This window comes from Planococcus citri, chromosome 1, assembly GCF_950023065.1.
Source record: "Planococcus citri chromosome 1, ihPlaCitr1.1, whole genome shotgun sequence".
NCBI lineage: Eukaryota > Metazoa > Arthropoda > Insecta > Hemiptera > Pseudococcidae > Planococcus > Planococcus citri.
This window is the reverse complement of record NC_088677.1, coordinates 28,037,533-28,052,799: the sequence shown is the minus strand read 5'-3', so window position 1 is coordinate 28,052,799 and position 15,267 is coordinate 28,037,533. Positions and strand designations below refer to the sequence as shown.

Sequence of the window (15,267 nt, the reverse complement as noted above, 5' to 3'; positions counted from 1 at the left end):
CTAACCATCGTCAAATGAAGGAAAAAATTGTTGTTTTTTTTTAATAATTCTAAAATTCTGAAGTTATTTCGGATGATGGTTATTTGATCGTTTTTAGCACGTTCTTTTAACCGCTAAAAATTCAGCTTAATCGAAGATGCTTTAAAAAATGGTAAATTTTGACAATTGAATTTTTTTAGGTGCAAAAAAATTGTCAAAAATGGACGTTTAAAGAGTCTAGAAGGGAACATTCGAACTCGCGAAATTCGAATTTGTGGCCAGTTTTACGATCAAAAGCATTTTCGCGAAATTATTGCGATTCTTTTGAAATTGAAATTCGTGAGAAAATCGCGATTATTTATGAAACAAAGCCAGCTATGGTGAAACTGACCGTGACGTTGGATTCACAGTGGTCGAATCCTCAAATTTAGACAGCAATTTTTGGCCATAAAAAATAATGTTTTTTTTCGATTTTTGGCGATTTTCAAAAAAAAAAATCGAGATTCGTTTTCGACTAATTCGAGGTCACTGATTCAGAATCCAGTGTCCTTTTTTGGCACTTATTCCTTCCTGGGATCAGTGTTTTTGCACCAAAGTTTGAACTTTTTTTCCATATCAAAATTATCTCAAATTTAACATTTTTTTCTGTATCAAAATTGTTCAAATTTGAAATTTTCAGCCGACCCTCGTATAAAAGTTTGACTAAAGAAAAAAATAAACACGTTTATAAAAAACTGAACCAAACAATCACGAATTACACTCGTTTTTAATCATAGGAAAAATGAACAAAATCAGCCTTAATACGATAACTCTAAGTATAGAATATTCAAAATACACAAATAATAATAATAAAAAAAAAAAACAGAAATAGACACGAATTACACTTTGAATAATCGTATGAAAAATAAGGCAATAATTCTAAGCGTAGCACAATCGAAAGTACCAAAATCTTCGTCCCTGATATATTTTATTTTTAAAAAAATTACTTTCTTTTTCTTTTTGCGCGCGAAGTACTAGTGGAAGAAGATTGATCGTATTTCAACGTTCTTAAGTACCACCACTGTTTCCATAAGACATTAAGCGAATACTCCAATATAATTTTCATGCTTTTGTTCGCCACTTTCAACTCGAAATGTTTTTCTCCTCCTTCATTGCTGCTCATCGACGTTGAATTAACTGATAAGTAGCCACCATGGACGAATAATGGTAAGACGGATTCGCCCATAATACTCGAAAAAGAAGCGAACATATCGAAATTCTTGACAATCGTTGGTTTATTCACTACATCTTGTAGCTCTTGTAGCATTTCGCAACCGTACGTTGTTGTTATGCTAGTTGATATTGTGCAATCGTACTTGTACCATAGGCTAAGAGGGCTAACATCCAACGTGTAAGGTTCCCGATTTATGAAACTCCATATGTATGAAACCACTAAATATGGATTCATAATTTTCACGCCGTCTACTTCGTATTCTCCGATTTCTTTACATAAAGCAATCATCTTATCGATTTCTATTTTTTTAAAAGATTCATCTGTTTCACAACATTCGTTAATATCTTCGCACGTTTTTCTAATATCGTCTTCCGAATACGAAAAAGTGTTTAAAGCTATGTCGTGATATCTTCGCAATCGCAAACGTTCTTCATCGTTGTACGTATACATATTCGATGCAGAAGGGACAATTGAAAACATGCCTGCACCAAGTTTCAAGTAATCAGTGAAGAAAAACGGACTAACGCCAAAAAAAATGCTCTTTACATTTCTTGTGTTCAAATTAAATAATCTCGTGAAGTCTGATAAAAGCTCTTTTCTTAGTTCAAACGACGAAATTTTCGCGATTTCATTGTACATGCAATCGATGGAATCATATAGAATAAATCCTTTTTGATATTTTTTGTCGATTTTGCAAGTACTTAAACGCGAATATAACATCGACAGTGAACAAAAATAACTCGACGGGTCTTTACTGAGAGCGGCACTCTCAACATCCAGGTAATATTTGTTAAACACCTCAGGCTGACTCCAGGCATTGTTCGCAATGGCACTCATCATGTTCGTATACTGTTCCTTAATTTCCTTCGCTGAGTATAATGTTGTGTCTCCGAGATACACGTCTTTAAAACTTATCAATACTACGTTACATTTTCGATAGAATTCTTCAAATAACTCTTTTTTCTCTGTTTTCAATTTGCATTTCTCAAAATAAGACTGGAACGAAGAGTGTAAAGTTCGCGTGTTGCAGTCCGCAAACTCCTGAAAAATTTTCGCGACGGTTGACTTTCCACTCCCCGGTGGGTATACGAAGGCCAAATCCTTATTATAACATAAGAAAACTTCAAATATTTCTGATATGTCGTGAAACCAGACTTGGTTGCAAGTATGCTTAGCAGGACGTCCTAGAACATAAGCAATTAAATTAATGAAAAAGCTTAAAAAATAATCATTACTTTTTTCTATTAGTTATGATTACGTACTAATATCTGTCACAAGACTAAAATCTGTCGCAAGTCCTTGAGGTTTTAATAACCTTTCAATTGCTCCTGTTTCCATGATATCTGCGAAAATTAACAAATTGAGTTGAATAATAGTATTATACGAAGAAATTTATTTTTAAAAAAACAAAACAGGTGTTATGTTTTGTTTTTGATAGTAATACTCACTTATGTTTACCATCTGATTTTCATGCGTCAATTTTCTTCAAAATAACCGGTCATCTCGTAGGGAAATACGAATAGTAGGTAGGTAGGTACTACTAATATTAGTTGAGCACGTATTGGAACACAACACGACCTGAAATTCACACGAAGACGTTTAGTAAGTCAAAATGGTTCACATTTCACAGCAAATATTACACTCGACAGATGAGAAACAATTAGATACGTCTACAAATTTTATGAACGAAGTAAGAAGGTAAAATTTATTCGAGAGATGAATTTCAACGCTACCTAGGAAAATATCTGATTGTAGTTCTTTGTCGTTGAAAAGGCAGCTGAGATATTCCTTTCATGCGTCAATTTTCTTCAGAATAACCGGCCATCTCGTAGGAAAATAGGAATAGTAAGTATAGTACTAATATTAGTTGAGCAAGTATTGTATTTCTTCGACACAACCTGAAATTCACACGAGGACAAATTATAAGTGAAATTGGTTCACGTTTCATAGCAAATATTACATTGGAACTGGATGAATGAGAAACAATAATTACGTCTACAAATTTCATGTACTTACGAAGAACGTAAAATGTATCCAAAAGAGATACCTGCTTCACTACGAACTCCCAGCAGGATTAGGATGGCGATGGCAGGATTGAGAATTTCAGTAAACCATTTGAAGTCGAACTTCATGAAAAGAGCAAACAATTTAGAACAAATATTTATACCATAAAATCAACATAAATTAAAAAGAATGCTCACTTGAAATCTTATTTTCACCTTTCTACGTCAGACAGAAAGAAATAAAGAATTCAATTCAATTCAAAAATATTCAAAAACAAAACTGCGCGGTGTCGTGTTTCCTTAGTGTTTCCTTGCACGTGCTCAAATTTTTAGGAAATGAGTCATGGCCTCGTGGGATGGAGATCCCCTTCCTTAATATTTACAGGTTTTAATAAATACTTGAATTACTCATTTTTATAGCGTTTTTCTGATTTTTTTAATTTTTAAATCGAGTGTTTAGTGTTTCATTCAAAACACGACCCAGATTTTGAAATAATTATTTTAGAAAATTAATTTAAAAAAAAAAAAAAAAAAAACTGAAAAACGAAAACCGAACCCGGCTAGAACATAACGAATCAATAACGATGAAAGCCAACATGACGTCACAACCTCGAAATACGCATTTCGACATCGATAATCGATAGGTCAACGCCGGCATTTTCGAGGTTCAAAACAACTGCAAAGAAAAATTTTGTAGAAAAGCAAATGGCGTATGTTTCAGTTCAGCCGTCCTCTTTCTGTTACGTGTTTTGTCTCTCAATTTATAATTGTGATTAATTTAATTGTCTAGTTTAATTTATATCTTCGTGTTAATCCTTGTTTAAATTTGTTTCGCTACTTAACAAATTCACGATGAAAGAAAATAACGAAGAAGTCGAGGGTAGCGAAGAAATCGCCAAACCTTCGGAATATGTTAAAGATTTATTAAAAGAGAAACTTACTCTTAATCCTGAGCAACATTCAAACGCTATGAGACTGGTTGATCAAGGTATATAAATTATTTAATAATATTTTACGTTAGTTATGTAGATTTCTTATCCAGTTAACGAGTTCCCGAGTTCACTTCTCAACACTCAACAGTATGGTTAGAGTTGTTTGTGAATTCGTTTTGTAATTTGTAAAACTGTATTCTGTTATTTATCATGTCATGAGGTATTCTAAACACCTTCGTTTTATTGTATCGATCGTAGTTTCGTTACTTGGAATTCATACAAAAATATGACGATGTTTCATTTCACTGTAGAAAGATTATCATTCTCTTAGCTGTGTTATTGAGAATTTGCTGCTTCATCAGAGACGCTTCTGATTACAAATCAGTCTCAACTTATCGTTGAATTTTCATTCAGAAATACTCATTGCACTTACGAAAGAAATAAATTAGCAAATTTGAGAAAACCGCTATTTTATTACTTTTCTATTTATAAATTCAAATAACCTAAATTTGACGCATGCGCTGAGAATGTGTGTTTTTGTAGATCTTCGTAAAGAAATGTAATGAGATCTATTCGATGAATGTGAATATTAATTCATGTATTAATTTTTGCAGAAGTATCAAAAGCTCAAGCTCAATCGACTGGAAAACCCTTGAAACCTGAAAGTCGTTATGTCGATATTTACAAAGAAAAACCCATCAAAGTTGTAGCTAAAGTTTTAGTACCTGTTAAAGAACATCCACGAGTAAGATTTTCAAATAACGATCAACGATTAGGCATTTACAGAGTTTCTGGTTGCATAACCGCGCCCTATGGTTTCGATGCTCACTCAAGTTTTTGAGTTTAGCTCGAAGTTTGATGAATTAATTTTTCTAAATTTTGTTTCAAATTGAAATTGAATCAAGTTTTGAGTGAGCACACGGGTGTTTGAGGTATGAAAAAACATCTACTTTTCACGTTCTATGAGCTCGTTTTTGTTTCAAAGCTCTAACGTGAACCACTCAAAATCATAAATTATAAAAGAAACACTAGGAGGAAAAATGCCATTATCAGAGGCATACTCTAGAAACCGTACGACTGACTGCGGTATGCAACCATCTACACACCTTGCGATGTCAGCTGTAAATGCCTAATTAACGATTAATTTCGTTCCATAATTATTCACTAATATGCGTCTATTTTCAGTTTAACTTCGTAGGAAAATTATTAGGACCTAAGGGAAATTCGCTAAAAAGATTGCAAGAAGAAACGATGACGAAAATGGCCATTCTAGGACGCGGTTCTATGCGAGATAAAACAAAAGTACGTTAACCGAGTTGCGAAACGATTCGGTAATCTTGTGTAAATATTTTGTAAACATCTGTCATTTTTTTTATACAGGAAGAAGAATTACGAACCTCATTAGACCCGAAATACTCGCATCTCACTGACGATCTTCACGTTGAAATACAAGCGTTAGCGCCTCCAGCCGAAGCTTACGCTCGTATCGCATTTGCTTTAGCCGAAATTCGTAAATATCTCGTACCAGACGTAAACGACGAAATTAGACAAGAACAATTACGTGAAATACAACAATACGGCGGTGGTGGCCGAGGTGGCGGTGGCCCCAACATTCGTGGTGGAGTATCGCGGGGCGGCGGCGGTCGAGGTGTACCTAGACCACCTATCATTCCTCCCCGTGGAGCTCCAGTCCCTCCACAAGGTGGCCCAGTTCCTCCACGTCCAATGCCCGGAAAAACGAAAGTACTGAGTATTTTAGATCGAGCTCGAGTCGCTATGGAAGAAACGTACGCATCTGGCGGATACGACGATGGCTACTATGAATCTCCGGGCCCTATGGGCTACAATCCCAGCGGGTAAAACAGATTTTATACTGTACTCGTTAACGATAGGTACCTTAGAATTTACCTTTAAATTTATTGAAAATTCAATTTGAACGATTTGTTCGAGAAATTAATTAAGCTTATGAATTAAGATACCAATTTTTGAAATTTTCCATCGTCGTAATTTTATAGAGGGATAGAACCTTGTATGTTTGTTAATTTGTTTTTTTGTAAAGTCATATTTTTCTTCAAGTTAATATGGCAGGCATACCTCCTGATTGTAATAAAACTGTCGAATTTTATTGGATGCCCAGTTATTTGGGTGAGAAAAATTCTTGAAAATTTAATGTATTACTGCGGTACTTCGACTCTGTGTTCGAAATCATGCCCTGTATTTCATTGATGGACGTTTATTTGTTTTGTTCGAGTCCATTTCCCATCATAACATAAGGAGAACTTCTGTATTCCCCTTTCCTCATGTTCAGGGGCGAGTAAACAAGCTATCTGCCACATTCCACCAATTCAAGTGTCTCTCAAATCGATAGATGTATCACTCGTCGAATTTTTTTCCCTAATAATTCCTGTATACGTATTTTTAATTCCAGATATGGTGGTGCATATAATGGCTCAGGATTTTATGATGGTGGTGGTTATGCTGGAGGTATGTACACCGAATTGTAGTCTTATTTTTGCACCCTTTTTTTTACAGCTTAGTCATTTTGGGAATTTTTAATTGGAATAAAGTGATGGGATTTTTTATAATTGATTTTTAATGTTTTATCATTGTTAAATTTTTAAATATTATTTTAATAGATGTTTTCCTCCATCTTATTCCTTTTTTATTTTCTCAATTATGTTTGTTTTTTTTTCTTTTTTCAAATTTTAATATTTTATACTTGTTTTTATAATTTGAGGCGATTCGTTTAAACATTTCATAGTAGTAATCGTCGTTAAATCGATAATTATAATATCAACGTGCATTTTTAAACAGAATCCCCCCAAAAAAAAGGTTTCTTGATAAATATTTTACGATATCAAATTATTCATAAATACCTAAATGATGTAAAATTTGATTTAAAAAATTGATAAAATAATTCAACATCGAGTCGTCGGGTATAATACGTAATGTAAAATACTATTAATCGAATCGACTGTAATATTTAAAACTCGATATTGAATTTTACTAAGCATTACTCTACGATTAAACTTTATTACTAAATTTCTAATAAATTTAACCCACTCATTGTAATTGCGTTAAATATTCGACAAAAAATAATACTTCGTTAATTAATAAGTACGTGTATCATAAGGAAATTTATATCCGTCCAATGTAAACTTGATGGGTTTTCGATTTTAATTCGACATTATAATATGGCGTTGATGATCGTTACATATGGCTGAAAAAAATCGCGATTAAACATGATCGTTTTTTGTGACATACACGGCGAATAATAATTTCTGCAAAACACTTTTGTTTTAAAATGAAACGAAACAAGTAACAGCAGATATGTATCAAGATCGATCAGCGCTCATGTTTGTAGAAAAAAATCGGTAAAGCCATCACTGATTTCGTTAAACAAGAATTTTAAAACCGTTGTTCCGATGTTTGTTAATCATAAATGTAGGCTGTATGATAACTTTTTCGACTTAATTTGTATGTTAAACTTTGTAATGTGACTAATTTAAATCTTGTAGTGAAAAATTTTACCCTGCAGTATGAGAAAAGTAGTTTAAAAAATGTAGTTAAAAATAATTACCTACGATTGTTGTACGATAAGAGGAGGTTTTCAATTTTTCGTCTAATCGATAGTTAGGAATACGATAAACGATCCAATTAGCGTATTGAGATTATTTCAAAATATTAATACGTTTATTTGATGAAAATCTTCATGAATTATTGTTATCGACTGAATTTTATTATCTATTAATTGCCATCGCTATCATTACGTCAACGGTCAAACCTTCTGAGAAGGAAAAAAATTAACTTTATGAACGAAATAAGAATCTTGTTTCAGGAAGTTCGTTCAGTTAGATAAATAATTAATGTGGTTCTTCGTTGAGGAATTTTTTGTTGAATGGTGAGACTGTGTCATGTTTTGAGTAGATAATGATTTTAAGAATGGTTGTAAGAAATGTTTAATTTACACTGTGTAACGCTTACGAAGACCAGTTAGTTACCAAGTTCTATTTCTTGTAATAAAATTGCGTTTTTCATTTTTAAACGAATTTGTTTCTGTTGTAGTGCCCTGCGGGTACTATTCGACTTCTTGAAAGCGAATAAGTCCAAATATTGTGTGTGCCCCTCAATTGCAGCAAGAGATGATCTGTCAAGTTGTAATGTGCGGCAGTAAACTTTTTTTTCAACAAAATGATTCATGAAGAGTTTCAAAGTCGAATAAGTGTTACTCCATGTGTAAATCTCATGTGCTATTTGGAATCGTTCAATCGTTGTGTGAATAGTGGGTTTCAGAAGTGCTGACTAGTGATGATAACTATTTCAGCTCGATAAAGATATTGCCTTGCAAATCAAACAAAAATTAACTACATATTTTAAAGATTGATTTTTTAAAAAAATCAAAAAAAATTAATTTTAGACTTTTCAAAAATTGGCCAAATTTTTTTTCTCTAGTCTGGTTGGCTTTACTATCTAAATTCCCTTTGTGTCCCAGTATTCAAGGAACTTCATCACCTTGTCATCAGTTGTCTGGTCCAGTTTGCCCACATCAAAGTCACCATATAATCGACACTTGAAAACGTGTCTGTCATTTTGTACCTCGCCACATTCGCATAGATTGTCATCAGCCAAGTGCCATCTGTACATATAGGTTGGATTTTGAGCATGTTGTTCCACTTCTCAGTCTATTCAGCGTTTTCCAGAGGTTGTATTTCAGTTAGCTGCCTTGAGGCAATGATTCGCTTGTAGTATTGCTTCTTGATGCTGTGTTCCAGATTTGACAGAGTTCAACTTTGGCAGGAGCACTTGATTCATTTACTGTTCTCAGGAAACTGTGTCTGGATTTTAGTCTGCTCTCTGGTAATTTGTTAATTCTTTGTAGTCATGCATGGGATGTTGGGGATTGTGTATTGCTTTAATTTTTTCTGCTCTGGCAGCCATGTCCCTACGTACCTCAAGTGGTGCAATCCCTGCAAGACAATACAGAGCTGTGAGTGGAGTTGACAAGTACATCTACTTTTTTAGTATGCGCTGATTGTCCCCATACTGGGCATGCATATTCTACAACTGAATAACACAGTGCTAGCACTGATGTACTCAGTACCTGTGGCTTAGCTCCCCATCTGCTGCCTACCAGCTTTTGGATCAAGTTTGTTTGAGCAGCCACTTCCATTTTGGTCTTTTCACAGTGTTGCTGGTAGGTGAGTGATCTATCCAGGGTCACTCCTAGATATTTGGGGTGGTCAGTGTGGTTCAGTGCAATGTTTCCCCATTGGACGTTGAGCTGTCTCTTGGCCTCACAGTTTTGCAGATGGAACAAATGGGTTTCTGTCTTGGCTAGGTTTGGCATCGAGTGGTTGGCTCTGTAGTATGCCTCTAGTTCTTCTATTTCCATTGCCTGATTCAGCGTGTCTTCTGCCTCCACAAATGTGTTGTACTGTGCTGTGAGCACCCTGCATGAAGGAAGCGACATGTAGGACCTCTGACTGGTTGATCATTGGTGTAAATCAGAGCTGAAAATAGTTACGCTACCGCCTAATTGGTATCTGGTTAAAATACTGGCTTAACCCACTAGTAGCTGGTATTGAGTTGATTTGGGTGTAGATAGTAGCGTATAGCGAGCACAACCTGATTGCTTTCGCACTTAGTCTGCACATGCACCCCAAAACTTGATAATGCATAAATGGGAGGAGTTTCGAGTTACATTTTGACACCTGTAGTAAGTGTGTGTGATTGACATTTGACAGTGATTGTTGGCAATGATGATATTGTAATGCCAGTACACCTGCTATGTGTACAACATGCTACCAGCTACAATGTGAAAGGGTGTGAAATTTTTTCAACTCACTACCAGCTACAAACAAGCAGCGGGAATTTACAGTATGGGCACAGTAGTTACCCGCTGTTAGCGAGTACCATTTTCAGCTCTAGTGTAGATATTAAAAAGAATGGGTGACAGGATGCTTCCCTGTGGCAGGTGGTTCTTTTGCCTTCTCCAAGCATTATTCTTTCCATCTAAAGTCACATAGAACAAAACCTCTGGTCTTTAAGCAGCATCGTAATGCTTTTTGTAAATTTGTAATCCTTGGTCAGTTCATAGATCTTGTACCGGAGTATCCGATGGCACACTGTGTCTAACGCTGTGGTAAGGTCCACAAACACAGCACTAATGACCTTGCACTGTGCAAAACCATCCTCTATGTGCTGTGTCAGACTCAGGGACCTGACTAGTGCAAGATTTCCCAGGTCTGAAACCTGCCTGCTGACTGATCAGATTAGGTTCTTGTCAGTATGTTCAGCTATTTGATTTAGGACCACTCGCTCAAATGAGAGGCGTTTCGCGATATGGGTCCTTGTGGTGATTCGATGTTTTTTTTTTTTTATTGACGATTCCGACTTACTTTTTCACGAGAAATCGAATGGTGCAATCAGATTTCGCCTATCTCATCAACTTCTCGTTTAAAAATTACTTGAACATGAATACTCAAAAACTCACATTTTTGAGAAATCGAAAAACAAAGTTTTTGTTTGTTTTTAATTTTAAAAAAAAAAGAAAAAAAGGTCGATGGAAAAATTATTTTATTGTTGTTACCTATGTAAAATTTCATGACGAATCCGAATTTCTCGGTATTTTTTTGCGGGGTAGTCTGTAACATTGTGTAAATTCGGCTGTTCACCACAAGGTCCCTTTTCTAAATCACGGATATCAGGCGATGATGAACGAATTTCGTCAAAATTTCACTTCCAACCTATGCGCAAGACAACACTGCACCCAAAAATCAAAAAAAAAAAAATCGAAAAAATCGAAGCAATTCGATGTTTTCTCTCTCCTGAAAAAATCGAAATTTCACCACAAGGGCCCTTATCGCAAAACCCCTCTCAAATATCTTATACAGATGGCACAGTAACGATATAGGGTGGTAACTTTTAGGCATCTGGGTCTTTGCCTGGCTTATGGATAGCAATGATGTGGGCCTGCCACCATGAAAACATCAATTTGGACAGCTTGGAATTTTTATCACAATCTCATCCGAATCAATTGAGGACAATTTTAGTGATTCCCTTGTCAGCCTATTTCAAAAATTGAGTAGATTGAAACTTCTGAAAGGCTCTGACGTTTTCAATTTTGAACGTAGGCAAAATATGGACATGACTTTTGTGGAAAAGCATTAAAAATTTATATCTCATTTCGATCAACTTCAAAATTGAAAAAAAGTTTTCTATGTGGATAGACACAGTTTTTGAAAAAATCCAATGTCTTTAAAATCAGATAGTTGCATAATGCTTGGTATTCTTATTGAGTCAAAAGTTACCATCTTTAGCTCAAACTTTTGCGACATACTGTGAACTACCTTCGTTAAAAATCAAATCTCTGTTAAACGTATCAATGTATCATTAGTTGCAGAATGATTGACAACATTGATATTTCTAATATAAATAAAAATAATACCTACCTATAATTTATCATAAAACTATGAGAAAAAACTCGGAAGTTGCTAATGCCAACTAAACAAAAAACCAATAATAATCAACGATTGAAAAATAAATTGTAAAACTGAGACGAACCTATCAAAACACATAAAATAACCATTGAAAAAAAAAATGTCACTTGTTTCCTCTACCTTATCTTCTTCTCCTATTCTCTTGAACTTGTATCATCCAATTGGTAATGTGTTGTGCTGTTCTTTCGCAACAGTTCTGCAAAATGCTCGGATTTGGTAGTAAACGACTCTGCAAAGCTGTGTAAGCTAGAAAAGCGTTCGAGTGCATTACCAATGATGATTTTGCAGACCTGATTTCAGCAATGAGATATTCCTTAATCGTCCTTTACCTATTGCAGGACGCTGGTGATCAGCTTTAATAATCTCATTCACCCAACAGGACTCAGTTGATTCGCCCACTTTGGTGAGCTGTTCTTTTATAATGTTTTGCATATTCGATTTTATAGCGGAGTGTTTTATTATGTGTAATTGTTTCATCGATTACTTCAGCGATGGCAGCGTACTCGATTTTTCAAATTAAATTTGTATGAAAAAAAAATTGTATAATTGCAGCGATGATTTCGATATTTCAATTTGTGTACTTATGTGTAACTAATTTTGCTAGGTTGTTATTTTCTGTTACCTACCTACCTACTTTGTATTGAACGAAATTACAAAATTTTTAGGATTGTGTTCGGTTAAAGTATGAATATTTTTGAAATTTGATGACTAAACAGATACATAGTCATGTTATTATATGTACCTATCGCTTTAGGTTGAGATAGACTCGTATTCTTCTAGATGTTTTCTAATTTACCTCGTTTGTGATGTTTTCAGCCGGAGATAATTCAGGTGGTTGGAAGTCATATGGATCTTCAGGAGATAACTCTAGCGGCGGTGGAAAAGCGCCGTCGAATTCGGTGAATCGTTTTGGAAATACTCGTCCATCTCCTTACTCGCGTTCCGCCAAGTAAACCTATTTGTGGAAGTAACAATTTGTCTATGAATAGACATAGGCAGTATTTGGATTATTCAAATTAGAACAAAAAAATTATGCAACGCAATAATATTTTATTTTTAGACTTTTTCATTACCTATTATTATTATTTTTTTTATAGAACATATGATATGTCTATACTATAGTTGTGTTCAGATTATCGATAATTCAAGTCTGATTGAATTACTCAAAATGACGTTTTCAATTTCATTCTTTCATGAGATACGATCACCGTATCGTGTTTCGGTTTTTTTGTTTTCTGTTTTTTTTTGTTCTGTTTGACGTTCTTATATTTTGGCAGTAGGTTTTCCACATTTGTTAATTTCGTGGTCGATGATGATTTTGGGCCAAATCAAAAGAAAACAAATTTTGTATGAATTACATTTCACGTTTTCTAATTATATCTTCGTTTGTTTTCGATTGACATATTTTTTTTCTTGTTTTGTTTGTTTTTTTTTCTTTTTCGTTTTTTATTAAGAGAAACTTCTACGCGTTTTAAATTACTGAGTAAATTCCAAAAAAAAAAAAAATTAGTGAAAAGGATCGAAAACATGGAAAGAAATTACGCAAATATAAATTTCCTCTCGTTAATAAAGCTTTATTGAAAATAAAATTCGAATATAAATTTTCAAGTATTTGCGTATTTCTAAAAATATTCGTTAAAAACTGGTCTTGTTTGGTGACATGTTCGTGTACAAAATCTATCTTTATAATGGTTAACTCTATACCTTCTAATAAATGAATTCTTATAACATCTCGGTATTTTCTTAAAATTACGTATGTAACTGTCGGTTTTTAATATTGTACCAATAATAGAATGTAAAAAAAAATTAACTTCATAGTTTTAATTCTTCTTTAACCATGCATTAAGGTTTTACTTTCATTGTCTTTTTTTTCTTTTGTAATTTTTTGGTTTTCTTTTTAAGATTAACAAATTATTTGTAATATTGCGCTTCCTTTTACGATAAAAATTCAAAAAAATTTGTATTTAAAAAAAAAAAATTGCTTAATATAAACTGTATACGTTAAATCGCATCAAATAAAATACATTCAAGGAATAATTTTATTTATTTTGTTGGACTGGTTGCAGATCTGAAAATGATGTTTCGTGTCAGAATAATAGAGAAAGTTCCTTCGATCAATTTTACATTTTCTAATTTCATTCAAGTTTCTCAATCATAGCAGGGGAATTATTTTCTTTACATTATCTCAAAGACGTAAAAAGAGAAAAAAATGAAATTGTAGAGATTTTCTACAAGTTTCAGCGTAGATACCTCCCTACCCGATTGAATTGAATGGCCATTATATGATTAAGAGTGTTTTAGATCCTGAAATTTATTTTTCAATTTTTGGGGATTTTTAAAATTTCGAAATTGGGTTCCAAAATGAAAAAAAAAATCAAAATTTTTACAAATAAAATTGTCTTAGAAAGCTAAAATTTTAGGCCTAAATGAATCAAAGTGATTGCGAGCATGATATGAAAGCCCCATAACCTAAATTTCAACCGCCCATAAACTGATCTTTCGATTTTTGGCGAATTTTTGAAAGTAAGTATTTAAATTAGAAAACCCACAGGTGAACTACTAATTAAATTTTTGGCCCACTTTTGGTGCATTTTGATCCAGTTTCCGGTGAAAAACTGACGCCGGACCGGAAATGAACTCGTCGCCTCAAAAAACCCTCAGGTACCAATTTTCAGCTCGTTTGGGCGACATTTCCTCCGGCTTTTTCTGGCCCCCTCTTGCACTGCTGGCATTTCAACAAATTTACAAATAAATGCCTCAAGTCAAGTGCGTTTTTTTCATTTTTTTTTGAACCAGAATGGGAAAGGTAAAAAGCTTTAGGGAAAGGAGGGAAAGGTACCATCTAATGAAGTATTTTGAAAGGGAGACATTAGTGATATAGTTGCATACACTGACATCTCACATGCTGTCTTCGCGAATCATTGATAAGCCAAGAAATTATTATCAGTTTCTCATTCGCCCTCGATTCGAATTCCGAATTTTCTCAAATTTTCATTTTCAAAAAAATAATATCGAGTACTCGGTGTTTTTTTCCGGTCTACGATCTCAGCACTATATTCTGATTTGTGAATCCGAATGCTCTAATTATTAAATGCGGTCTTCATCATGGACAGCAATCACTTACAAACACCGGAATATAAAATCAGCGTCATTCTTCTTCAAGTACTGGAAAAGCTAAAAGAAGAACCTATCAGTAGTAAACTGAAATCTGCGAAAGTTTTAGCTGGTAATGATTCGATGAGAATTATGCAGTACGTTCTACCAATCATTATGCAAGTTGAAATGGAAGTGTTGAAATTCCACGGCTATGATAACAGTCGAGATGGACTCGTGAAATTCACTCAGCTAGTAAAAGAGTTGGAGGAAATTGATTCTGCAATTCGCAATTTACACGATGTACTGAAGGCTCAGTACTTGCCTCCTGTTTCTATATACCAGGATGAAAATTCTTCACTAAGTTCTTTCAATTAATTCTTACTAATGATAATATATTGAGTATTGATTTTGTAAGTAACTCATTCTTTTTTTTTTACTAATTTCCTAACCAATGTACTATATTATTGTGTTGTACGTGTACCTATATGTGATTTAATAAATAAGATACTTTTTGTAATCCAAAATCCATCTTTATTTCATTCTGC

The 15,267-nt window shown here is 34.0% G+C and overlaps 4 protein-coding genes across 9 annotated transcripts in view; 2 read left to right on the top strand and 2 right to left on the bottom strand.

Moving 5' to 3' along the window:
* LOC135831202 (uncharacterized) overlaps nt 1-15,267 on the bottom strand; it is a 572,431-nt gene that overhangs the window by 329,361 nt on the left and 227,803 nt on the right. The gene's annotated exons all lie outside the window — the stretch shown is intronic.
* On the bottom strand, nt 727-3,786 carry LOC135831183 (uncharacterized). The gene is made up of 6 exons (XM_065343482.1): nt 3,394-3,786; nt 3,209-3,318; nt 2,926-3,090; nt 2,641-2,770; nt 2,455-2,535; nt 727-2,376 (listed from the first exon to the last, which is right to left on the bottom strand). The coding sequence occupies exons 4-6, from the start codon at nt 2,651-2,653 to the stop codon at nt 962-964; spliced, it is 1,509 nt and encodes a 502-aa protein (XP_065199554.1). The 5' UTR covers nt 2,654-2,770; nt 2,926-3,090; nt 3,209-3,318; nt 3,394-3,786; the 3' UTR covers nt 727-961.
* Nucleotides 3,898-13,663, top strand: LOC135831186 (KH domain-containing, RNA-binding, signal transduction-associated protein 3-like). Of its 3 annotated transcripts, XR_010556162.1 has the most exons (7): nt 3,898-4,183; nt 4,742-4,872; nt 5,313-5,429; nt 5,508-5,983; nt 6,556-6,611; nt 11,965-12,029; nt 12,443-12,583. XR_010556162.1 is itself a non-coding variant. In XM_065343486.1 (6 exons), the coding sequence occupies exons 1-6, from the start codon at nt 4,048-4,050 to the stop codon at nt 12,577-12,579; spliced, it is 1,053 nt and encodes a 350-aa protein (XP_065199558.1). In that variant the 5' UTR covers nt 3,898-4,047; the 3' UTR covers nt 12,580-13,663. The 3 variants fall into 3 exon arrangements, 2 of the variants coding, with proteins under 2 accessions (XP_065199558.1, XP_065199559.1); XM_065343486.1 differs by lacking the exon at nt 11,965-12,029 and having other exon boundaries at nt 12,443-13,663; XM_065343487.1 differs by lacking the exons at nt 11,965-12,029; nt 12,443-12,583 and adding an exon at nt 11,821-11,946.
* Nucleotides 14,732-15,097, top strand: LOC135834392 (uncharacterized). Its single transcript, XM_065348257.1, has one exon. It carries the CDS (start codon nt 14,732-14,734, stop codon nt 15,095-15,097), a length of 366 nt encoding a protein of 121 aa, XP_065204329.1.